The 26,750-nt window shown below is 32.3% G+C and overlaps 1 protein-coding gene across 1 annotated transcript in view; it reads right to left on the reverse strand.

Moving 5' to 3' along the window:
- Positions 1 to 4,178: 4,178 nt before the first annotated feature.
- LOC107455072 (putative inorganic phosphate cotransporter) overlaps positions 4,179 to 26,750 on the reverse strand; it is a 33,861-nt gene continuing 11,289 nt past the window's right edge. The window contains exons 3-11 of the mRNA XM_021145937.3: positions 24,965 to 25,188; positions 22,851 to 23,084; positions 20,753 to 20,936; positions 20,540 to 20,667; positions 18,709 to 18,858; positions 16,182 to 16,314; positions 10,033 to 10,188; positions 8,767 to 8,852; positions 4,179 to 6,189 (exon numbers count right to left, since the gene is read on the reverse strand). Coding sequence (XP_021001596.2) covers positions 5,980 to 6,189; positions 8,767 to 8,852; positions 10,033 to 10,188; positions 16,182 to 16,314; positions 18,709 to 18,858; positions 20,540 to 20,667; positions 20,753 to 20,936; positions 22,851 to 23,084; positions 24,965 to 25,188 — 1,505 coding nt within the window. The 3' untranslated portion in view covers positions 4,179 to 5,979. The remainder of the gene's footprint in view (positions 6,190 to 8,766; positions 8,853 to 10,032; positions 10,189 to 16,181; positions 16,315 to 18,708; positions 18,859 to 20,539; positions 20,668 to 20,752; positions 20,937 to 22,850; positions 23,085 to 24,964; positions 25,189 to 26,750) is intronic.

Consider the following 26,750-nt stretch of genomic DNA (forward strand, 5'->3'; position numbering starts at 1 on the left):
TTCGGAGGTTTTTAAATGTCAGGAAAAATAATATTAATGTAATTGAATCTATATGAGTAACGTTAAATGTTACATAATTGTTTTTACTTCTATGTTGTCATAAATAATCGACACTAGTTTTTAATATGCTTACAAGATATCTAATTCAAATTCGAAAGTGGTTTCGCTATTCAAAAACCTAAGAATTTCAAAATTATTATCTAGAAAAATAAATTCTTTCAGTTGTAATTTTCGAGTTAGTTGTGTTTCCTTTTAGTTGCCGCCCCAATTTTGAGTTTACCACAACCAATGTTCANGAGGCATTGAATGAACACTATACGAAGCTTTGTAGTATTTTTATCAGGGCTCTAAATTCCTAAATGCGGTATATGAAGCATTCCTACATCTTTCTCACACTCTGATATTTCTGGTATATGACTCATATTTTCATATTCGCGAAAATAATTCCCTGCATAAATACTCGTACTCCTTTAAAAACACGTTTGCACAGAGAATTTAATTTTTTAAGGGTCATATCCTTGGACTTCCCTAAACAAGTTAGGTCATTTTTTAGCGGCATTTTTACTGTATACGTCTTTGTGCTACCCTTTTTAATATTTTATTCCAAGTTCTTTTCACAAATTATTGTTTCTTTATTCCTGGGTACCTAAATCTGAGCATCTTCTATTTCCCGAAAGTTTCAGACAGTTTTTTTTTATACTAGTATTATCTATAATGAATGATGCCTCTGTGATGACTCAGGGGATAGAGCTTACGCCTTCCAATTAGATGAACCGGGTTCGAATGCCAACGACGGCTGGTCGATACAAATTCCGCTTCCGGTTTGCATTGACAACAGTGCTGGTGTAAAATATCCACAGCTTTAGGCGGATCATGAGTCCCCTTTCCATCAAGCTTACCGTAAGTGGTTTTCGAAGTTATCCTCTGCATGTCACGCTACTGCAGGTTAATTCTACCAAGAAGTCCTCCACGTAGGCAATTTTCGCCAATATATGATCCAGGAGTTCACTTGTTTTCCATATTAAGTTCAAAATTGCAAATCTACAGAGTTAAACATTGGGTCTGCTGTTCACAACAACTGTTATACAATAAAAATATAAAATGAAACCTCAATGTACCCTTCTCTGATTTTCAATGGGAACACTTCCACACAAATACATATCCAAAAATAGTATTCTGGAAAGTTAGATTACTATTAGCGAGACAAATTTAACAGGGTCACAACGTCTCAAATGATTTCGGCACTTAAAAACAAATCTCTACTACCTGGCATATTTCAATTCTCATCTGCTAGTTTAATGTATTTTTATTCGAGTAGATTAATCATTAACGCTTTTGACACCATGAAGTCTGTAATATTATAAACAATTAATAATCTAATTCTTTTTCAAATCATATTTTACAGTTAGTTGCATTAACATGAGATTTATTTGTTTTGAATGTATTGCCAATACTACCAACACCCTCTGGTTGGAGGGTGTTGATACTACACACGACCAAATGGGTTTTCTTTCTCTTTAAATTAACCCGTTTTGTACCGAATTTAGATATTGAAATGATACAAAGAGTGGTTTTATGGAAAAAGTGGTATAATATATTATCGAAATTAATTGGTTTTACTACTGTTAGGGCAATCAAAAAGTCTTTGATAGATCAAGAAGTACTTGCTCCTTATAATTCTAGATCTAATCAGAAATAACTAAATCATTGAGGTATCTGAGAATCTTTTAATTCACCCGGATAAATGAAAATACTGAAAAAAGTTTCCCACCACAATGAATGTCTTTGAAAAAAGGAACTGTCCTAAATATATGACGCTGGGTGTTAACCAGTTAAGGGCCGACGTTATAAAATTATTTATGGCTCCTAGAACTAAAATTGCAGAGGCAATGGGTATTTATTTCCCCTCTCATCTTTTAACAAACAATTTACTGTACTCAATAAAACTGTTTTTGACTGATTTATTAACCGCGAAGAAGTAACATTGTTTTGACTACTAGCGGCGGCAGTTGTTTGGAAAATAGGCGGCAGATATGCAGATTCCCTCGCCTCAGAAATACTCGGTCAATGGCGCTTGCAATTATTCAATCTTTCTCGAATAATGCAAAGAAAAATAATGACACTTATTTTTTTACCTCTCTTTCACTCAAAGAACAAGAAAATTTAGATTTATTAGTATTAACCAAACGTTTATCCAGGCAATTAAAACAAAAATTATTTCTCTTTATTACTTCTACTCTTTTAGGAAATGGCAGTGCTAGATATTTCTTACATTTATGCATTATCAAAACTCGGAATACACTTTGAACACTTGTTATCAGCTCAAAATATTTTAATACACATTTCTCGAATTAAAGAATTTTTGACTATAACTCTCCGTTAATGGTTTACTCCTTGACACAAAGAATAAATCTGCTTCTTTTCTCAAGGTTACGGGTTCAAACCAACTTCTTGATTGTCTAAATGTGGTTTCTTTGTCTAATGTTTGAAACAGTTTATCTTCTGATACAATACATTACTTAATTTTCTCAAAATTAGACACGTCTGGTAATTGTAAATAATAATCAATTTGAGTAAATATTATTTAAAAACTTATTTGAGAGAATTTCGTCATTTAAGAGAAAGAGATCAAGGGGTCTATTTTTTCAATCCTCTTTCAGCATTTCAACAGATTTTGGTGTAACTAGTCGTGCATTTTTAAGCTTTTTTATGTGTATTTAAATTCATACGTGTTTCAATACAGGTTTTTTAATTTAAAATCAGTATACATGACTTTGTTTCTCCTGAAATATGTTAGGCTGCTCATTCTACTGAGCATTTAATTTGGGATGGGTTGAGTTTTTTGCTTTGAACTTTAGTTATGTTACACCAGATAGTGCAGTTATAGGTGTTTATTTGTTTTATGTCCGTTATATGTTTGTAACGCGTGACATTTTTGGGTATGCATTTTAGTTTTAGTTTAATTAATAAACCATAAAAGCTTTAGCAATGATTTTAATGATATGGTCATTCCAATTTACATCTTTACTCATTATATCTTTAATATTTTTTAATTATTATTTATTTATATCTTTATTTATTTTGAAAAACTTACTATACCTTACTAAAGCGATTAATTATTTGCTACAAACTTTGAAGCAAAGAATAAAAATCAAAACTATTGTAATATTATAATGTTCATAATAAATGAAAAAAATTATCAAAATATTTTGTTAAAAATTTTAAAAAATTTCTGAATTTCAAAATTTAAACTATTCTGAAAAAAAAAAATTATTGGACATTCTAGTGTTATTTTTAAAAAAAACTCCGGTCTTCACCATAATTGGTTAGTAATCCTTCTCCCAATAAATTAATAATTCTCCATAACATTTAATGTATGCAGAGTAAAACATGTACTGGCTTTTCAGCAACAAAACAAATGAAATAGTTAATTTTAATATGAAAAATGCTGTATAAAATAAATGTCTTCCATAAATTGTTTAAGTTCTCCCGAAAATCGTAACCCCCCCCCCCCCNTAACCCCCCCCCCCAGTAGTCTCTAACGATCCCTGGAGGTGGTAGGGCTAACGTCTGAAACCTAGGATCTAGTATGCATCTTTATTCTAGCATGTCTATGTTACTGTTAATGTGAATAATCGTTAATTATTAATACTAACCTGTCAATACTAATAATAACCAAATAAGCCATTCAAAATGAATACTTTAAGTAAATTTATCACATTAACCGGCTATTATTAATAATAGCGAAGGAAGTTTGGTCAAAGTCATTCTTTTGCATTTTTATTGGGGATATTTCCTTATCGTGATCTCCACGTGAAATACAATCGCCGAGGAAACCAAATAGATTTTAAACTGGAAAAATAAAGAGTAAAAAACATGTAGATGTTTGCCGGGGGGTTACGAGTTATACCCTTCGAGTTGGTCCCTTTCTGCGATGTTTTCTTTTTTTTTTTTNTTTTTTTTTTTTTTTTTTTTTTTTTTTTTTTTTTTTTTTTTTTTTTTTGTTTCGATGATACAGAGAAACCTTCAGCTGAAAATTCGCAAGAAGCTGAAACTAACTCTCAAGGGGTTAATTTATCATGTATACAACAAATTGTAATTCACACGGGAATTAATCTGATTTCTTAGGGTGTATACAATAGTGAATTTTCTAAATAAGATTTCAGAGTCATGTTAAATAAAACTTAATAACATATATCTTTATTTTAATTTGTTATAAATATGAAATGTGTGAACACATAGCTGCCAACAAGTATGGTCGTTGGGAAATATTTTACAAAGTGGTTGTGTACAAGATACAAGATATTAAGTATTTTCTGAAAATCAAGCTTCTTTAACATTTTAATGCATAACTATGTTATTAATATATATTTTATGTATATATGTTTGAATTATCGATTTGTCATTAAGTAAGACAATTTAAGATTTAAGTTCTAAAAATGAAGATTTATACGTTAAAGCAGCGGTTCCCAAAAGGTTTTGAATATTGTGGAAAGGTTGCATGGACTTTGAGTGTTAATATTTACTTCATCCAATTATTGAACCTGTAATCAAAATTTTATCTAATCAATGATCTATTACTTATTTAATATTTCTATTATTTTTAAGAAATTAATTTCTTCAAATACATTTCAAGTAATGATAAAGATACCGATTTCTAAAAAAACACGCATCAATATTTCCCCTCAAACTTTTTCAATTTAAAATAAAATTCATCAATGAAGAAATATGATTTCCTGGTAACCATTCCATGTATATCCGAAAAAACTAAACCAAAACTACATTAGGCCATATCAGCCCTGCTAATTTAATTGAAGATCTTAGTGGAAGTGTGTGACATTTTCGGAGGTATTTAAAAATCAGGCCAAATAACATTAATGTGATGGCATCAATATGGGTACCGTTAAATGTCATGTCATTGCTTTTACTTTTATGTTGCCATAAATAATCGACGCTAATTTTGAATATGCTTACAAGATTTTTAATTCAAATTAGAGAGCGCTAAATAAAATAAGGCAAATAATAATTCATCGCCCTTCGAATGAATCTATTATAAAATTTATTTGAAATTTCGGTTACCACTTTTTTCTTTTCACCTTGATTATAGCAACTCGAAAAATTTCACTTTTCTGGTACATTCAGAAAGTTCTTTAATTGATTATAAATCTTATTTCAAAACTATCATTGATAAAACGATGGAAAAAAATCTCGTTCTTAAGATTAAATATATTCAAAATAATTAGTAGTATATTTGGTTAATCTCTTCAGAATTGCAAATAAGCTTTATTTTTGAATACTGATTTCCGTTATAAGAAGTGTGATCATTAAGTGTTCCGTAGCTGAAAGAAATCGGGGAACCGCTGTGTTGAAATATAAACATATGATACTTTCATAACATTTCATATGATTCTTTGAATTTTCGATACGTAGTGGTGGAAATATTACTTGAACTCAAAAATCCTCCACTAAAATTCATTTAATTTTCGTTACCACAAGAAAATATTTCTTTACTAAGCGGATCAAGTTGGCATCTAGAAAGTGTGATCTTATGTAAACAACAACATAACTTCCATTGAATAAATAAGAATAACATCATATGAGGAATGAAAAAAAATGAATCAACCTTCTTCATAAGTTGACTGCTACATATATCTCAACTTGTATTAATTTTTCGAAACGTTTTTATTTAAGAATTTTAGATTGGTAGTTAAATTCCTGATTTAACACTTCATTACTGAATTATTAAATTAAATTTAGAATGATTTTTTCCACTAAATACAAACAACTTAAATATATATACAAAACTTATTAATTTTAAAAAGTTTGTAAGTGCGAACAAAATTATTTGATTTTAACTTTATTGTTATTTGGTTCTTATTTAAAAATATTCAGAGAATCTTGGACTTCTGGGTTGGCAACTATGCTGATGAAGTAGGGATCCACAAGTAGGCAACTCAATCAAGTATCACAATACAGTCATCAGCACTTGAACGTTTCTGAAATTGATATTCTATGATTTATAACAGGATTCGAGATATTTGTTTCTTTGTCCTTTTCCTTCTTTTCTTCTATTTTTCCTGAATTCCACTGTTGCAATTCAGCAGATCCAAAAGCAAGAAATGCGGCTGAACAAATGAAATAAATAGCCACAGTAGTGTAGAATATTTTGCTCCAATTTGCTGTTGTGTTCTGAAAAAGAAATTAATATTAATAAATAAATTGTTTTTGCAGTGAAATGGTTAGAAAAATTACTAGAAAAGGAGAATTATCAAGTTGAAAATCTAGTTTTTAATAGCTAAAGCGAACGTGTGCAGGCGATTGCTATTCTGAATTTTATTTTTATTTTATAACCGTTGAACAGCCGACCCAATTTTGGATTAACGACTACTAATGTTCAACTTCCTAGCCTTGTAATTTTGAACCAATCTAGAAGACAAGGAAATTCCTGGATCAGTACCTCCTGAGGTATGACTTGTTATGGAACATGGAAGACATTGCGACTCGACAGATTTAACGTGCATCAGTCACCAGTTACTACACGAGGAGTCTTCGGCCGGCAGGGATCGAACCCACGACCCCTTGCACATGGGGCCAGTGCCCTACCAACCAGGGTATTCCGGCCTTGCTATTCTAAATTATTGTAACCGTCGTTGAACAGCCGAATCAATTTTTTGGGTTTACGACTATTAATGTTCAACTCCGTAGCTTTGTAATTTTGAATCAATACAGAAGACAAGGAAATCCTGGATCAGCACCCCCAGAGGTATTGATTTTTATGGGAACATGGAGGACTTGTTCCCATAACAATCAATACCTCTGGGGGTACTGATTTGACAGATTTAACGTGCATCAGTCACCATTTTCTACACTGGGAGTCTTCGGCAGGCGGGGATCGAACCCACGAACTCTTGGACATGAGCCCAGCGCCCTACCGACCAGGGTATCCCGGCTCTATTTTGAAATGTCACCAACACGATCTTTGGCTCCTATGCTGTAGTTGCTGTCGCCATTAAGGTGAGGGGTGCGATTGCTCTTGTTTCCCAGAGGCGCCATCTATGACCAAGAATTCTACCCCAGCCATACGTCACATCCGTTTTATAGGACGGACCAATTCATGCACCATTCATTCATCCACAGATCGCAATTTTGAACTGAACGAGAGAACAATCTCCAATTTTGAACCCCCAGAGGTATAATTTGTTATGGGAACATTAAGGACTTTGTGACCAGACAGATTAACGTGCACCAATCGCCATTTACTACACGCGGAGTCTTCGAGTGGCTGGATACAAACTCCCGTTCTCACGATCATAAGAACAGTGCCCTGCAAAGTATGCTATCCCGACCCCATGGATCCTATAACCAATAAGAGTGATTTTGTTTACTGCAATGCATTGCTGAAAATTTTGATATTCAACCCTTTCGTTACAAGCGCCATATTTAGCCGGCATTTACGCGATACTCGGTGCGTAGGAGCACCATATTTAGCCTAAATTCGCACCATGATTTGTTTGCACGTGGCCGTATTTAGCCGGCACCCACACATAACCAATGTTTACGAGAGCCGTACTAAACCAAACATCCTCGCAATGACCTATGTGTCGCAGCGCCGTATTTAGCTGGCAAGAGCGTAGTACAGTTTTGTAACCGGTTCAATTTACTTCAAACTACCACAGACTAATTTTCCATTAACCTACATTGAAATTATACAACTAAAAGCATATTTTGAACCTTCTTAATATGTTTTCTAAGTCCTTCGAATTTTTTTTTTATTTTTTTAATAATGCTTACAAGATCTCCTAACCTATTTAGTATCCCTTAAAAAAAGAAAGTCCGAATATCAGCTTAACGGCATTTAATGGACACAATTCGTCACGTGGTGCACTTCTCAGTGGTGTTACTGCTGACCAGCATCCTTCTTAATTAAAAAACTGGTAGTGAAACTTCGATACAAATCTTTGAAAACGCGCCGCTTTAACTTTCCAATTTAACATTTTAACGACAGAAATCCTTTCAACGACGGTTATGAAATAAAATTATATTTCGTATTTTAACGTAACAATTTAAATTAATTTTAAAAAAATATGTCAGTTAAAAATATTTAAATTGTGAAACACCATTATAAGAAAAGAACTATATATCACTCACGCACTCGCATAATGTCTTATCCCCAGTGAATTGTTTCGAGAGTATTTCTGACGTAGAAAACCTATAATTTAAATTCATTCGCATATTCTTTTAATTAACTATGTAACTTATCTAAAAAATTGATTTTGGGTAAATTAAAAGAAAATTCATTTATTTATCTTGATTTTTAAAAAGTTTCGATTTTTTCTTCGCGTGTTTTTTTTCAACAGTTCAGTTAAACATAAGTTCAATATCGTTCACATGTGATTGTGTAATATGTAAATTTTTAAACAATTGCCATAAAATTCATAAGAGGTAATATTTCTTTTAGCATAAATATTTGTCTGAATAATTTTCATAAGATCAAAATAATTTTTAATTACTTTTTCAAACAGCAGGATCTAACCTTTTATTACTTTTAATGATTCTTCATAGTACAAGGTCTGACCGTCTGTGACTTTTAAAAATAAACTGTTTAGATAAATATGATTTTTTAGCACACTTCATGACCAGATATCCTTTTACTTTTTTAGCGTATCTTACATCCCTGTTAACCTCACATGTTGTTTTAACAAAATGTGGGATTAACATTTAAGCTCTGAACATTGAAACTATAAGAGAAAAAGAAATGTAACTTACTCCACCATGTAGGAAATAGGCTACCACCATTGGCGCTATAACGCCAGATATGCTACCGATTGTATTTGCTATGCCATAAATAGTTCCTAAAGAGATTAAACAATTAAAAATATATTTGATAAAGCTTTTTAAATGTTATCTTCTATCTTATTATATAAAACGCTAATACGTACGTATGTATGTATCAATAAAGCCGATGATATTTCTTTTCTCGCGCTGGCAACAGTTTTCATTTTTAATTGATAGGCTTCGGCGCGCAAGAGCACGTAGTGAGCATCATATGGCTAATCTATATTATATAAAACGCTAATACGTTTTAATTGATAGGCTTCGGCGCGCAAGAGCACGTAGTGAGCATCATATGTCTAATCGGGTGAATTCTCACCGAATTATCAAAAAAATTCTCACAAAATTATCTTCATCGAAGCCGATGCTTTACATCAGGCGTTCAGTACTATTTCATATTGTTTTACAACACATGGCTTTAGCCCTCAGGTGGGAAAGACTTAAAAACAAAACTTACAACAGTTACTTTTCTCAACAACTAAAATTTAGAATAGTGTGATTAAAAAAAAATATGTGAACTGTTGGCAATTTCAAATTAATACTGAAATGCACAGGTTTATAACTTTCTACAGTGAAAAGTGTTCAAAAAAGTATACAAGAGCTAGACGTTAAGAACATATCCAATAAGCGAGCAAAGCGAGCATCGGATTGCGAAGCAATCCGAAATGACCTGCGAAAGCATTTCCGGGGGTTGGCAAGCGCCAGCGAGCAGGGAGCGAAGGCTCCTAGTACTAATTTAAAACAATGTATGAAGGTCTGCTAGGGTTTTAAATCTGAAATTGTACAAACAATAAAACCAATAATAAGTTTTAATTATTTTTAACGTTTCATACAAATTTCTACCTAAAAATGCTTCCTTCATTCATTCATTCACACATTCATTCATTCACCCACCCATCCATTTATTCATTCACACATCCATCCATATATTCATTCATTAATTTATTCATTTATCCATCCACCCTTCCATCTATTCATTCATTTATTCACACATCCTTCCACATATTCATTCATTTGCTCACACATCTTTCCACATATTCATTCATTCATTCATCCATCTATTCATTCACACATCAATCCACTTATTCATTCATTTATTCATCCAACCATTCATTCATTCATCCTACCATTCATCCATTCATTCACGCATCCGTCCACATATTCATTCATTCAATCATTCGTTCATTCATTTGAACTTACCAGAAAAGTTAGGAGTCATATCAACAGCGGTTATGTTATAACCTGAAAATACGCATCCATCAATTCCCAATCCAATTGACAATAACGCAACTATGAGTTCAGGGCGACAACCAGATTGCGTCACGGCTAGTAAACAAATGGGTGGTCCCGACATACCTAAGAAATAATTAATCAAAAATCATTCAATTCGACATAATTCAAACATTCCTAAAAGAAAAATTATTTGTCTTTATAAGTTACCAACTAATAATGTTTTCACAATTTGGTAGAGTAAAATTAACAATAAGTAGTTAAAAAGTGTCTACACAAGTACGTGCCAAAAGAAGTACTTTTTTATATATAAAAACTCTTACTTCGAACTATTTGTTTCTATTGACTTATGTATTGGGATTAGCACAGGGGTTCGTTTCATTTGGAGACGAATGAAACAGTTCTGAAGTCTTAAAAATGTAATAGCAGAATCTTCCAAAATATACAGCTATTTCTAGTACTCAATTACAAATTAAATAGCAGTAAGGTTTCATTCATTCCAAGGCGGACTTTCTTGGACTCTTCATTCCAAGGCGGTTTCAACGAACTCGCAAATTAGAAATCTATTACAAGCAGACTAATACTATCTACTATCAGACGAGGTATATTCTTGTATATGCAGCTTGGCGAGGAAATTTAGACATGTTTCCTGAAAATTCTCGTATGACTCAGTAAATATTAGCTTCCAAGCTCAAATTTTCCAAAACTATCACTTTTTCGCCAAAATAGTCTCCAAGTACCATCCACAAGATGGTGCCCACTAGATGGTGCCCACTAGATGGAGCCCACAAGATGGTGCGGCAAAAATGGTGCTGGAAATGTATGCTTTATTTTTTCTCTAAATTACATTAGAATTCCGGGACTTTTTTGGAAAGTTTCTTATTAAACTGCTTGTTTACTGTCCGCCTGAGATATTTAGCCTCATAATCAGCGAAAATTTACAAAACTATGCATATATTTACCAATTCATAACAGTATAATCGTATTCAATTCAGCGAAAACAAATACGTAGAAAACAAAGCTTATTATTTCTTGCTAGCTATGTCAGTTGCTTAAACAAATACTTGAAGAAAATTGTTTTTTAAGTACATGGAACGTTTATAACTTCCAAACTATTAGTCCGATCGACACCGAATTACACGATTCAATTCATCGTGAAAAAATACACCTGAAACAATAAATCACTTGCCCGTCTAGAAATAATTCAATCGTCTCCCTCAAATCATCGCAATGAACCTCAAAGAAGGGAGAGAGTGCAGATGTGAGCAGGTGATCTTTCAGGTAAAATAACGATTTATAATAACGGCTGAGATTTTTGACGAAGCTTTTATATGCAACTTTGATAATTGTTTTCTTGAAAACGAGGTGAGATCCTATTGATTTCTGTTTTTCACATGTTGGTAGATTTATTTTTGTATAAGAAGGTACAGTTAGTGTTTTTCAGCGTAAATGTCGTTTTGAGAAAAGCTAAATAAAAAAATTCAGATTTTGCATTTTTTGAAAGTTTGAATGGTCTACTAAAAGCATCAATAACTCAGGAAAGTGCCGGATCACAGATCTTGCCTAATAGTAAACTTTAATATTCAGTAAAGAAATCATTGGGGTGTTGTTATTTAACCAAGCTTTTTCTAGGCCAGAAAAACGTAAAAGCGGAATTTTTCACTAACTTTAACCGACCATAACTGTAAAAGCAACAATGCTCCATAGAAACGAGTGCTAGTCCATTACTGGGCAGTGATATACCATCACCTCCTACATCAGAAAGCCTCCTCACGGTTTCTGATAAATAGTCAGCGCAGATTATTCAAAAAATGAACCACTTCTGCTCATGAACCCAAATTCTATTTTAAAAGTACAGTGAAACCTGCCAAGTTGACCACCCTTGTAAGTTGGGCACCTGCATAAGTTGACCTCAATTATCAAGCTTATATAATATAAAGAAGCAAAACCTTTGCAGCTTGATCACCTGTATATCTTGTACGTTGACCGCTGAAATAAGTCAATTTTGTCTAGGAGTATTATGAAATTCTATTCTAAAACTCTCATAAGTTGACCAGAAAAAAAAATTCAGAAAATTTTCTGTCATTTTGGTAATGTTAAAATTTCACTTGTTTGGTGAAATAGTGTAAAAAGCTAATCTAAACCCTTTTTAGAGTTGACCATCTGGGGAAACTGTAAGGGGTCAGCTTTTAACCATTTCTTTCATCCGTTCATTGAAAACAGGTGTGTTAGTTGAAAAGTTGCTCTTCCAGTTGCAATAGTGAGCATTTGAATAAATGAATGCTCTGAAATATGCTTTGATCCTTTATTTATGGTCTTTGATCTTTAAGCTTAGTAAATAAATTTTAAAGTGTTCAGATAATTTTATTTTGCTAAAGTTTTCAAATTACATGTTTTCGTGTACTGATATTTTAAGAAATTATATTTATTAAACACTTCACATGCATAACTAACGGAATAATTTTTAAAAAAAAATTAGTTAAATATTGGAATCATGTGTATCAAATTGAAGTTCATTCAGGTTTAAACTCATTTCTTAAGATATTCATTTGCATATTTTCTGAATAAAATTTTTAAGTCAAGTAAAAAAAAGAAATTAAATATATAGCAACATGATATAGGAAACGAAAAAGTAAACAATGACCTACCCCCTCTATAAGTTGACCACTAAAACAATGCACCACAAGTGATCAACTTTCACAAGTTTTACTGTACTTGAGAGAAATTTATCATATATATTTTAGAATTGAATCTGTAGTGGTTGACAAGTAAATAAAACAAACCAATTATATTCATAAATTAAACAAATTTTTAGACATATATTTGCTACCATTTTCTAATTTTTAATAGATTTCATATTAAATGGTTCTTTCACTAATTGGTTCACCTTCATAGTGGTCTGATCGGTCTACGTACGAAAAACCGTGTGAGGCTTTCAGTTATAGGAGGCGTTGGATATACTAATAATATAACAAAACAAAACTTTAAGTGTTGCTATTTTCTTAAGATATACCCTTTAAAATATACATTCACTTTCAAAGAAATAACCTTGAAGTTTGGAATTTTCTACAAAGTAGGGGGGAGGGAGTTTAGGAGCTCATTATTTATATTTTATAACCTACTTCCATATTAAAAAATAATCTAGCCAATTAAAAGATGCAACTGTCACACATTGTTTGAAGTTCAAAATAATGGCTCTTAAATGGTATATGCTAATCGCATTCAACCCTTTGCACTCAAGATTTTTCTACAATTTCAAATGAAAGATGTAAACTACAAAGAGCTAACAAGGCAAAATTTACATAACTACCATATAACACACAGTAAACATTACATTAATAAGTTACTAAACAATAAAAGACATACATTTTAACATTTAGAGTGGTGTGTAAAATTTACGGCGCCAGATCAGCACCCTCGAGTGCAAAGGGTTAATTTATAGTGATTTTTTAAGATAAATTAACTTAATTTTTTTTTATCTTAGGTGTACAGTGTGCAAAAAAGAAAANTAGAAATAATTCAACCGTCCCCCTCAAATCATCTCAATGAGCCTCAAAGAAGGGAGAGAGTGCAGATGTGAGCAGGTGATCTTTCAGGTATAATAACGATTTATAATAACGGCTAAGATTTTTGACGTAGCATTTATATGCAAATTTGATCATTATTTTCTTGAAAACGAGGTGAGATCTTATTGATTTCTGTTTTCCACATGTTGGTAGATTTATTTTTGTAAATGAAGGTACAGTTAGTGTTTTTTTAGCGTCAATGTCGTTTTGAGAAAAGCTAAATAAAAAAAATGCAGATTTTGCATTTTTTGAAAGTTTGACTGGTTATATCTACTAAAAGCATCAATAACTCAGAAAAGTGCCGGATCACAGAGCTTGCCTAATAGTGAATTTTAATATCCAGTAAAGAAATCATTGGGGTCTTGTTATTTAACCAAACTTTTCTGGGGCAGAAAAGCGCCAAAACCCGAATTTTTCACTAACTTTAACTGACCATAACTGTAAAAGCAACGATGCCCCATAGAAACGAGTGCTAGTCCATCACTGGGCAGTGATATACTAATAATATAGCAAAGCAAAGCTTTAGGTGTTGTTGCTTTTGTAAGATATACCCCTTAAAGCATACTTACATTTCACTTTCAAAGAAATAACCTTGAACTTTGGAATTTTCTACAAAGTGGGGGGATTTAGGAGCTCAATATTTATATTTTATAACCTACTTCCATATTAAAAAATAATCTAGCCAATTAAAAGATGCAACTGTCACACATTGTTTGAAGTTCAAAATAATGGCTCTTAAATGGTATATGCTAATCGCATTCAACCCTTTGCACTCAAGATTTTTCTACAATTTCAAATGAAAGATGTAAACTACAAAGAGCTAACAAGGCAAAATTTACATAACTACCATATAACACACAGTAAACATTACATTAATAAGTTACTAAACAATAAAAGACATACATTTTAACATTTAGAGTGGTGTGTAAAATTTACGGCGCCAGATCAGCACCCTCGAGTGCAAAGGGTTAATTTATAGTGATTTTTTAAGATAAATTAACTTAATTTTTTTTTATCTTAGGTGTACAGTGTGCAAAAAAGAAAAGAATCAGTCTGAATAACTTTTGATCGAATGACTGGATTTTCACTTTCTAGGACTCTATCTCAATGCTCAGAAGGAGTAATCTCAAATATGCTAATTAATCAGCGCAGTGTTATGAAATGAGATACAAAAACGCATTCTTTGAATAAACATAGTTTTTTATGATGGATTCGGATTACTGACCCCTAAAATGTAGAAAGTGGCCTCAATTTGGGAAATATAGTCTATATAATTTGGTCAGGAGACTGATCCAAAGTATGAACCCCTTAAAGTCAATTTTATTTTTTGCGTATTTCGCCATATCCTGAGAATTTTCTCAAACGAATAGAAAAAATTTTGCACCCCGAAATATTTTTGCAACAAAATAACTTTCAGTAAATGTTTATCATTTTTATTAATTTATTTATTAATTGTCGTAACAATTTCGAAGTATAAGCTATATAAAATTTTAAAATACATTAAAAAATGCAATTTCACTTGGCAAAATTTAAAATTTGAGCAAAATCGGTCGAATAGAATCAAATTTTTAAATGTACGACTTTTTTAAAGTTCAATTTCTCTAGAACTATTCGCTCAAACTTCGTATTTTGCAATGTAAACTTGCATTCTTTAAACCCACGAATCAGTTTTTTTTTCAACTATTAATAAATAAAATAATGACGAATAATAAATACTTAGTTAAAGTTTTTTTTTTCTTGAAATTTTCTTTAGTGTGACAAAAATTTTAATTATAAAATCAGAAACGAATTTTATTATTTGTATAAAAAAATCTTTCAATTCATTTAAAAAGTTTTTGACATATGGCAATATAAGCAAAAAAGGAAATTAACGTTAAGAGGTTGAAATTTGGGATCGCTCTCCACTCCAAACTATGGAGATCACACAAGTATATCCCAGATTACAGCTACTCCCTATCCTTAGTGGACGGAAATCCGAATCTATCATAAGAAAACTATGTTTATACCGAGAAAGTACATTTTTGTGTCTGATTTCGTAACTTTCAGTAGTGCTGCCCTAATTTATTAGCATATTTGAAGTCACTCCTTAGAACCCTTACAATTTATGCCTAGTACGTGATGATCCGATCATTAGATCAAAAGTTGTTCGATGTGAGCTTTTTTCTTTCCCACTTTACATGGGGTAATAATAGTAAATGTTACTCTTATTACCCCATGTTATTACTATATGTTGTATTAAATACACAAGTGAGCGACCTTTGTGCTAAAATACAAACTAAGGTAAACAACGTTTAAGAGCACAAAAAATATTTAAAAATGCAGAGAGCTGTTTCGGATGCTCAACGGGCAACCTTCATCAGTGCAACAGAAAGAAATGAGAGAACACTGTTTTCTCTCATTTCTTTCTGTTGCACTGATGAAGGTTGCCCTTTGAGCATCCGAAACAGCTCTCTGCATTTATAAATATTTTTTGTGCTCTTAAACGTTGTTTACCTTAGTTTGTGTATGCTATATTACTGATTACAAAATAAGATAAAAAAGCTGAATTCCCACCTATAGTATTGAATAATTTTCGAATGAATGTGATGGAAAACTTGTTTGTCGTCCTTAGTTTATCAGCAGCCCATGATGCAATCCATGAAACAACCAATTGTAGAATAAAGGGAATTGCACACAGGATTCCATTCTAAACAACCGAACACAAACACTCATAAATATAGATCCACAATGCGCAAAGTTAAAAACATACTGAGTACCTGGTGATCTTGTATTCGGATTTTCATGCATTAGAACTCACTCTTAATGATTCAAAAACCTTACCTCAAATATGTTAACCAATTTGTGCTATCAAGTAAGTTACAGAATCAGACACAAAAATAAACTTACTCTGAATAAACATACCTTTTATTCCGATGGATTTGGATACTTGACCCTCAAAATTTATGGGGTGGGGGGGGGTAGTTGTATTCTGGAAAATATGTTTCCGATAATTTATGTATGACAGTGTTCGAAGCTTTGGAGCTCTTAATGTTGATTACTCTTTCTACGTATTTCACCATACGTTAGAAGTTTCTAAAACAAATTGAAAATTCCTTGCCACAATTATAAAGCTCAAATATCCAAACATAAGTTCGTGAAGAAATATTTTTTGCTATTATTATATTATTTACTACTTGTCTAAAAAATTTTAAATCAAAGACTCTGTAAATTTTTACAACATTGCGAATAGCATTAAAGTACTGTTTTCCTGTCTAAACTATAGGGATCATACTTTACAAATCTCCCTACCCCTATTTGACTGTTAAGAATCCAAATACAGAAGAAAAATTATACTATACACAAAAAAATCCGTTTTTGTGTCTGATGTCGTTACGCAAAATATCGAGTTCGCAAAATATTTTGCCTCATTTCATTTCAAACCATTAACCTATTTGTGACTGGTATCTTTTTAAGGGATAGTTCATTTTTTAAAAATTGAAAAAATTTGGTCCTATTTTTTCGTCATTATGAAATAATTATTATAAGATTGAGTTCTAGTACGTGAAAAAACGGTTTATAGATCCAAATTTATTAAACATGGTTTTTTTTCAGCATCATACTTTATCCTCAAAAGTTAAATTGTTTACAAGATTTATTCAAGCATGTCTTTCGGCTTTCATTTTGTATCTGAAAACATGAATCTTCTAATAAACATTTGCAATTATTTGCTATATTTTTAAAGTCCTTAAATTATGTTAAACTGCAAGTTCTGGACTAAAATGTTTAGTGGGCTTAATTTTTAAAACTTTGTGAGAATTTTACCCTATTAAAAATGATTTTAAGGTGTTCGCAAAGTTCTGAAAAATATAAATGTGTTAAGTTATAACTATTTACTGACAAAATTTCAATTTAAAGAAAATATAGATGCAAAAGAATAAGTTAATAAACGAAAAATAAGTTAATAATCAAAAGGAAATTAAAACTTAACGTAAGGAATTTTTTTGTTATGCTCAGATCTAAATATAAAGATCTCTGATAAATATAACATTTTTCAGTAGCTTCATTAAAACTGTTTTTTGAAGACTCCATTGAAATATGAAATAATGCTTTTTCGCAAATAATAAGCTATTTTTATTACTGATGTAAGTTTGCAACTGTTACTTATGACTGTTAGCTCAAGTTTAGCCTATCTAAAGCCAGCGCTGTCTACGCTTATTTTGAAAAGGGCGTAAAATCTGGAGAAAAGCCATAACATTTGTGAAAATGAAAAGCATTTGTGGTCTATTTTTAATAGTTAAAATCTTGCTTAAATGCTGCATTATTTGGGATCATAAACATTTGCAAAAACTGAGAATAAGGCAGTGATTTTGATAATTTTTATGTAGGTAGGAAAATGTCACCGAATTGGCGATTTTAAAAAAGTTAAAAAACTTTTAAAAAATATTCAAGTTATTTGTTTGTTCTAAAGCCCAGATAATCCATCATCAGAGATGCCAACTTACTCCAGACAGCAAATATATATTTTAAAGTGGTAGTTTATCAATTGTGATTCTTGGTTTAATAAATTCAATTTAGTTGATTTTTATCCACCAGTATTTCTAAGTAATTCGTAGGCTTATAAAATTCCTCACTTCATTGTACTGTACTTAAGTAATGCTATACCTTTTAAAAAGCAACCAGAAATAGTCAAATATTAGCAAAATTTACTTTGTAGTTATTTTCCGCTTTTTAAATTATTTTGGCGTGTCCGGAGCAGTTGGCATCTCTGCATCATGTCAAGATTTATATATATAGTTTAAAATTATCGCTATGCTTCAAGTAAAAAGCATTTAAACTATGGTTTTTTTAATTTTCCTTGACAACAGAGTTTCGAAAAACAACATTAAACCTTAAATACCACTTATTGAATTATTCTTATTTGTATCAAGAACCTGCGAGCAAATTTGAAAGAATAGAATGGAAAGATATAAATGAAAGAAAATATTGTAAATGATGCCACTTGCTCTCCCGGCCCTTGATTATTTCTTAAAGCACATTTAAATGTATCAAAAATGCTTTAAATTTTGCAGAGAAAGAACATTTAAATCATAAAAGTACTTACCGATGTCAAATCGTAACGAAGAATTGTATGTAGATACGTTGGCAACTCTGTCATCAACATGATGTAACCGAAACTATGTCCTATCACAGCAAAAGTAAATGCCCATACAGGTGCGGATAACATCATTTCTTTCCATGGGATCGAGATGTTCTGTTATATTAAAATTTAATTATTACATAGCTGCCAGCTTGTATCTTTGTGAAGAAATATTTTAGAAATTTATAACAAGTTAAGAATTAAAGGGGAAATAGTTTAGTCGAACTTTCTATTCTGGAAATAGCTCGGAATGAGTCTCGCAGAAAGCTGAACGCAGATTGAAAGCGTGTTTAAGAAAATGGACATAAAATTTTATTTCACTTTTCAAACTAATTTATGAAACTTGTTCGTTTCTTAAGAATTTGCACAGCACTTCAATCTGTGATTTCTAGTTTATAAATGTCATTAAAATTTAAACTGACAACATCCGCAATCTTAAAATATGATAACTAAATACGAAATGTTTTAGTGAGTCGGTTCTTGTCCTCAGAAAATCCACAATCTTAAACTATAATAACTAAATAAGAAATTTATTAGAGACTCGGTCTCATCCTCAGAACAACCACAATCTTAAAATATGATAACTAAATAAAACGCTTATTAGACACTCGGTCTCATCCTCAGAACATCCACTATCTTAAAATACGATGACTAAATGAGAAATATATTGAGACTCGGTCTCGTCCTCAAAACATCCACAATCTTAAAATATGATAACTAAATACGGAATTTTTTAGTGAGTCGGTTCTTGTCCTCAGAAAATCCACAATCTTGAACTATGAAAACTAAATAAGAAATTTATTTGAGATTCGGTCTCATCCTCAGAACAACCACACTCTTAAAATATGATAACTAAATAAAACGCTTATTAAACACTCGGTCTCGTCCTCAGAACATCCACAATCTTAAAATATGATATTTAAATAAGAAATATATTAGACACTAGGTCTCAAATATATTATGGTTAGTAATATGAAAACTTAATATGATTACGGCTAGCAATATGATAACTAAATAAGAATTATATTAGAGACTCGGTGCCGTCCTCAGATCCCCACATTCTCAAAATATGATAACTTATTAAGAAGTATATTAGAGACTCAATATCGTCCTCAGAACAATCACAATCTTAAAATATGATATTTAAATAAGAAATATATTAGACACTAGGTCTCAAATATATTATGATTAGTAATATGAAAACTTATTATGATTACGATTAGTAATATGATAACCAAATTAGAATTATATTAGAGACTCGGTGCCGTCCTCAGAACCCCCACAATCTCAAAATATGATAACTTATTAAGAAGTATATTAGAGACTCAATATCGTCCTCAGAACAATCACAATCTTAAAATATGATATTTAAATGAGAAATATATTAGACACTAGGTCTCAAATATATTCTGATTAGTAATATGAAAACTTAATATGATTACGGCTAGTAATATGATAACTAAATAAGAACTATATTAGAGACTCGGTGCAGTCCTCAGAACACCCACAATCTCAAAATATGATAACTAAATAAGAAATAAATGAGAGATTTGGTCATCAAAATTCTATGGTATTTTATCTATTTAATTAACGAAAATATTTGAATAAACCGAACACTGACTTTACAATTAAACTTATGTATTAGTTCCTTAGATAATTGTGTTTCCTTTTCTCCTTAAGCACCAACCAAAATATTTAAAGACCATAATAGTCTCATCTTCTGTTAACTTTCTCTTTTTAACATAGACACTTTTGAAATTTCAGTTCTGAAAATTTGTATTGTAAAAAATAAAACCTTTTCTGATTGCACGTCTTGATTGTCTTCAATATAAAACAGCTCTTCCTTGGAGATGCTTGGATGTATATCTGGTGTTTCATACATAAAAAGAAACCAACAAATACACCACAGGACACCCATTCCCCCTGAAATACAAGATATGCATTTAGTTTAGAGTTTTTCATAAGAGATAACTTCTATTAGCTTTAATCAATATTACTATATGCTTACCAAACAGATAAAAAACAGATGGCCATCCACCAAATGTATCTAAGCCGCATAACACTCCAGAGAGTGTCATAGCTATAACTTCACCAGCCATGACTCCAGAAAAAATAATTGTTGAAGCTCTGCTACGTTCCATCTTTGGTGACCATTTGCTTATGGCGATTTGGATTGAGGGTGCTGTTACACCCTATAAAAACGAGGTAATTCAGATGAAATCTCAAACAGTTAAATAAATATTTAGAAAATTTGTTTAGATAGTTTGTTAGACTTTAAATATCTTTTTATTTATTTCTTGCTTTAAAAAAATTTGCAAAATTCTGTCGTTTTTTTTCTGTTTCACATAGCCCGCTGTGGACCAGGGGTAACATCTAGGTTAAGGCTCCACAATTTCATCAATACGGCATGATTGTGACAAAGTGATAAGCCTCCACACGGTTTTTTAGAAGTAGTCTGCGCAGACTATTTAAAAAATGAACAAGTTAGGTGCATGAACCCAGATTCTACTTTAAAAGTTATTGAGAGAAATTTATTATGTATATTTGAAAATTGAATCTGTAGTGGTTGACAAGTGAATAAGACAAGCCAATCATATTCATAAATTTAAAAAAAAATTTAGACATATATGTACTACCACTTTTTTATTTTTACTAGACTTCGTATTAAATCGATCTTTCGTAAACTGGTTTACTTTCATAGTGGTCTGATCGGACTACCTTTGAGAAAACGCGTGGAGAATTTCAGTTATAGGAGGCGTTGGATCAGCACTGCGAGCAGAGAAGCGCCTCCTATAACTGAAAGCCTTCACACGGTTTCTGGTAAGTTTTTGGTTTAGATCACTATGAAGTTAAACCCGCTTACGAACGAGCCATTTAATACAAAATCTAGTAAAAATAAGAAAGTGGTAGCAAATATATGTCTAAAAATTGTTTTTAATTTATGAATACGATTGGTTTGTCTTATTTACTTATCTTATTTATCACAGATTCAATTCTCAAATATAAATGATAAATTTCTCTCAAGTACTTTTCAAATAGAATTTGGGCTCATGCGAATCATTCAAAATATCCGTTGGCAATAGCTATCAGCTTGGGCATTGGATTGCAAACGATTCATTTTACTATAGGCATTAGCTCGAAGATTTTAACATTCAGTTATATTTCCCTTAAATTGAAAATGTTCTTTTGTTTGTATTAACTTTAGTTTCAAAGAACAATTGTACCATAGTCATTTGGTTGTCCGGGGCCTTCAGGCCTCGTATGGGCCTTTTTTCTTTATATCACGTGATGCTTAATCCTGAAGTAGTTTTACTCATAAATTAAAATTAAGAAGAAAATATAAATAAATTATTGGGCAAACAAAATCATACAATATAAGCTAGAATATAATTAGTTAATGTGATGCCATTATAGCTTCTAAGAGTAGCGACGACCGTACAACTGCGACGCCTAAAACTATTAGAGTGTCGTGATTCAAATCGACAGCAGCGCCACTGTACGTTACTGGAGAGCCTCTTAAAATATCAATTTAAATCGATTGCAGTGCCAAGATCATGTAGTGTTAGAATAGTGAAGTATTTTTGTCCCTAGGGAGGGCTTTTTTCATAATCTCAATTAATTAGAGTAAAATTTATTTTAAGCGAATTCAAGCAATACTCAGATCTAACTTGAAACATTTACGTAATTAATACATGGTGATTGTTAAAACTTGTTTCTGTAATATGAATCTTTATAATAAAATAATTATGCCATCATTTTTTCGTAAAAAGGAAAAGTCTTTTTAATAAGACGTTAGTTTCAATATGACAGCTTTTAATCTTTCCGAGGATGATTTAATTGAGTGGATTAAAATTTGAATTATAAGTATCGGCAGAAAAATACGTTTTATTTTGTTGGAGCTTAATCACAACATTGAATGATTTTTATGCACTTATATGTTCGTTTAACTTATTAATTTGTAGTGTTGGTCAATGTCATTTTAAATCAAATTTATGAATCTGAGAAATATATTTTACAACCACTTTAAACATAAATATAAAACTTAATTAATCAGTTGAATTAATTAAATGGGTTAGGATTAAAAATTTAATGATAAGTATGTTTACGTCAGCAAACCCTTGAAGAACTCGAACACAAATAAAAGCAGTTGTACCCCAACTGACAGCCAGGGGAGTTAACAAGGAAAATATTGATGTTGCCAATACACCACCGCCAAACACCCACTTGGCGCCAAACTTTTCAGCCAGAATGCCTCCTGGCAACTGAGTAACAACGTACCCTTGATAGTATGCACCAAGAATTATACCTTGAATTCTAGGATTCCAGTCGTATTTCTCTCCCTAGAAAGAAAAATGTTATGTTTTTAATAAGTTAGGTTGTAGCACGTGAAATATCTACTACTCAGACTATATAAATTGTGTTCAAACTATTAGAATGTGGTAAATGCATTTTAAATTTCCAGCAGTAGGCTGATCGTAAGGTCGCTGATCGTTAGGTCACGAAGCCCAGTATAACACAGAACTCAACCATCCCCGGAAGTGGCTGGGTGACCATTTTGATCAGCCTGCTTAGGGACCGAAAGTGCGCAGTATCGGACCTCATCAAGTCGTTTTACCGTATTTACAGTACAGTACTCGCGCAGGTCGTATTGTCATAGAAAAAGGAAAGGGAATAAAGTAGGGCTCTTAGAATACGTAACTAATGTGGGAAACTGCTCGGTGCGGTATGATATACCAGAAAAACAACTTATAGGGTGAGAAATATATTTAAATTTAGCAAAGCATCATGTGTACTAAAATTCAGTTCATGCGCATTAGAAGCAAAGTGACAGTCCGGAGTACGTCCCCTGTGAGAAGGTTGTTGGACCGGTTGCTGCGTACTGCAAACAGCAACTTCATTCTTTCTTTTTACGTCAAAATGTGTTAGCATATTTAATCAATATGGATGATATCTCAAAGAAATATCTTAATAATAGTAGAGTACTGTTTATAAATAGTGCAAAAAAAAAGCAAAACTTCCCCTCCCCAACCCTAGCAGTGGTTGGGAGGACAGAAAGAAGCAAAACATTCTCAAAAACATCTGCTGCTATGCCCCTAAATGTTGTTTTTTCTCTTATACACAGGAATCGAACCAAACCTTGGGAGACTGGTTTACATTATGGAGCTGGAATTCTTCCTCGATGTATATTCTTTGGTCAGGCTACCAGAGCTGGGGAGCCACACCCTCTGCAAAGAATCAAAATCGTGATGGCATGCCTTCGGATCATCCCGTGGAGGATATTTACAGATTTTAACTTTCTAAAAGGTTTTCTTGAGGTGCATCAATTTTCAAACATTATCTCTAGGACAATTAAAATGCAACATTTGAGAAGTCCCATATTAAATTACTTTCTTTATCTAGAATACGAGAAATCAGCAATTGCTGCACATTGCTGGAATCTTAGGCATGAATTCAATTTCGGCACAGCTAAAATTATTTATCCCCCCCCCCAGTCACATCAGCTTATCTTGATGCCCTGGAATCCTGTTTTATTCCTATGTTAACAACATTAGTTCCTCACCACCTATCTGTAAACGCATGAAAATGCATTTTATCCTGATTTCCCCTCTCGGCCAATGTGGTTTTTTATTTTTTGTTTAGTCAGTTTTTCCTTTTTATCTTCTTTTTTTTCTCTTGGTTATTGTGGTTTCTCTTTTTTTTTTTTTTTCATTTTTCATTGGCAACTTTCCGTTTTATATTTCAAGTCACTTTTGTTTCTGATCATTCAAGAAACAAAAATGGGTGCCTGTTTTTCGGCACTTGAAACCTGTCGACTGTTATTTCCTATTTACAGATTTTTGAAGCGAAGGAAGTTTTTACTCAGGTAATATCTTACCGCTTAACAGTTTCTTAAGAATTATTTATTAAATAAATATGAAATATAATGTACATTTTGAATACAAATAGCATGTAAAATCTTCCAAGACTTTTGGAGCAAAGAGAAATATTGTTTACCTACAGTTAGTATAGAAATGTTTTCATATTTCTTGCCCAATCCCTGTAAATATCTATATTATTGTTTTATAAGGATAAATGGAACTATATTTCAGCAAAATAAAAATAAAAAATTTAAAAAAAACCCTTTATTTTTCTCTGAAAATGAAAATCTGTCTTTTTAAATGGCACATATTGTTCAAAACGGGAGAAGTTGACATTTATGCATATATGAATCCATTCTTACTTTATAGGAAGGGACTTCATTTGTAGACTGATTTCTAGCAAGATTTGGGCATTCTAGAACTTCCTCGATTGTGCTATTTTCAGGAATTGTTTTCGTGTGGTTGTGGTTCGTCATGGCCACTATTGCTACACTAAGATTGATTCTCATGGTGTAGACTGCAAGCAAGCCGAAACATCCAAGAAGAACAATAACATGTCTTCTGGGGAAGTAGATGGTCTTTGGATCTAGAAATATATTATTATTAGCATGATTAGAATATTTTTTTCTGAAATTTTAAGTTGAATGATTCAAGTATTAAACTAATAAATTAGAAGAACTTATCAATACACTGGTTGAAATTTCATGAAAAATATGGTTAAATAACAATTTATTTAAGTGTTATTTTACCATATTCAAACAAAAAAGTCAAATAACCATAAAGGAGATGGTATTCAAACTGTTGAATGTGTGTTGTTGTTGTAGTTAATTTACGCTGCACTAGAGCTGCACAATGGGCTATTGGCAACGGTCTGGGAAATATCCCTGAGGATGATCCGAAGACAAGCCATCACAATTTTGATCCTCTGCAGAGGGAATGGTACCCCCGCTTCGGTAGCCCAACGACCTCATTTTACGGTAGAGCAGTTTAACGAGGACCAATACCGCACACCCTCGGTCCCTACGCAGACTGATCCAAGTGGTCACCCACCGGCACACTGACTGCAGCCAGTGATGCTTGACTTCGGTGATCTGCTGGGAACCATGTCTTAACGATCAGTCCACTGAGGGACGTTGAATGTGTGAAAAATCATTTATTAACTACTTTTATCTAATACCGTTAAACAACCAGAATTCTGTCACTCCTAATGAAGACACGTAGTTCCTTGCAGCTGGGTACGTATTGTTGCCGGGAAGATTAATCTGGTAGCCGACAGAGCAAAGGTCCAACGTTGAAAACGTTCCTCCATTCCCTTTAATACATGAACAACTTCCAGAATCCTGCACTCTCAGATAACCATTACCTAACGAAAAGATCATGTGACAAGTTATTCTTTCTCACGTTCTTAAACTATGCTAGCTATAAATTGTAAAAACACGTATAGATTTGTATTCATAATTTTATTACCATGCTAGTAGTAAATGGTTTCGAAATCGTAAAGGTAAAAATTTTCTTTACCATAAATTTTACGATTAATTAGATGGGGAGACTGCTACTGGTTATTTTAGCCGACTGTCGGTTTCTAGAATGACTATTCTAACCGTGTACTTTATGTTAAACTCTAACATTGAAATAATAAATCGTAAATTTCACGTAACATAAATCCGCGATGTTCATTAAAATTTAATTTCACTGAAACTAAGTAATATTTGCTATTTGGAAATTATGATGAAGAAATTGCTTTATACTACTTAAGAATTATTCTTAATATACATCACTAAGGTATTATATCCCGCATTGAACTGATCGTTAAGCCACGATTCCCAGTAGATCACCGAAGTGAAGCATCACTGTCTGCGATCAGTGTGCTGGTGGATGACCACTTGGATTAAACTGGGTAGGGACCGAGGGTGTACGGTATTGGTCCTCGCTAAACTGTTCTACCGTAAAGGGCAAGACTTCTCGTGCAGGTCGTCAGGGTACCGAAGTGGGGATGCCATCCCCTCTGCAGAGATTGAAAATTGTGATGGCATATCTTTGGATCATCTTCAGGGATGTTTCCCTGACTATCGCCAATAGCCCATTGTGCAGCTCTAGTGCGACGTAAATGAACTGCAACTAGTATAACTAAAGTATTATCCTGATTCA

This window comes from Parasteatoda tepidariorum, chromosome 6 (genome assembly GCF_043381705.1).
Source record: "Parasteatoda tepidariorum isolate YZ-2023 chromosome 6, CAS_Ptep_4.0, whole genome shotgun sequence".
NCBI lineage: Eukaryota > Metazoa > Arthropoda > Arachnida > Araneae > Theridiidae > Parasteatoda > Parasteatoda tepidariorum.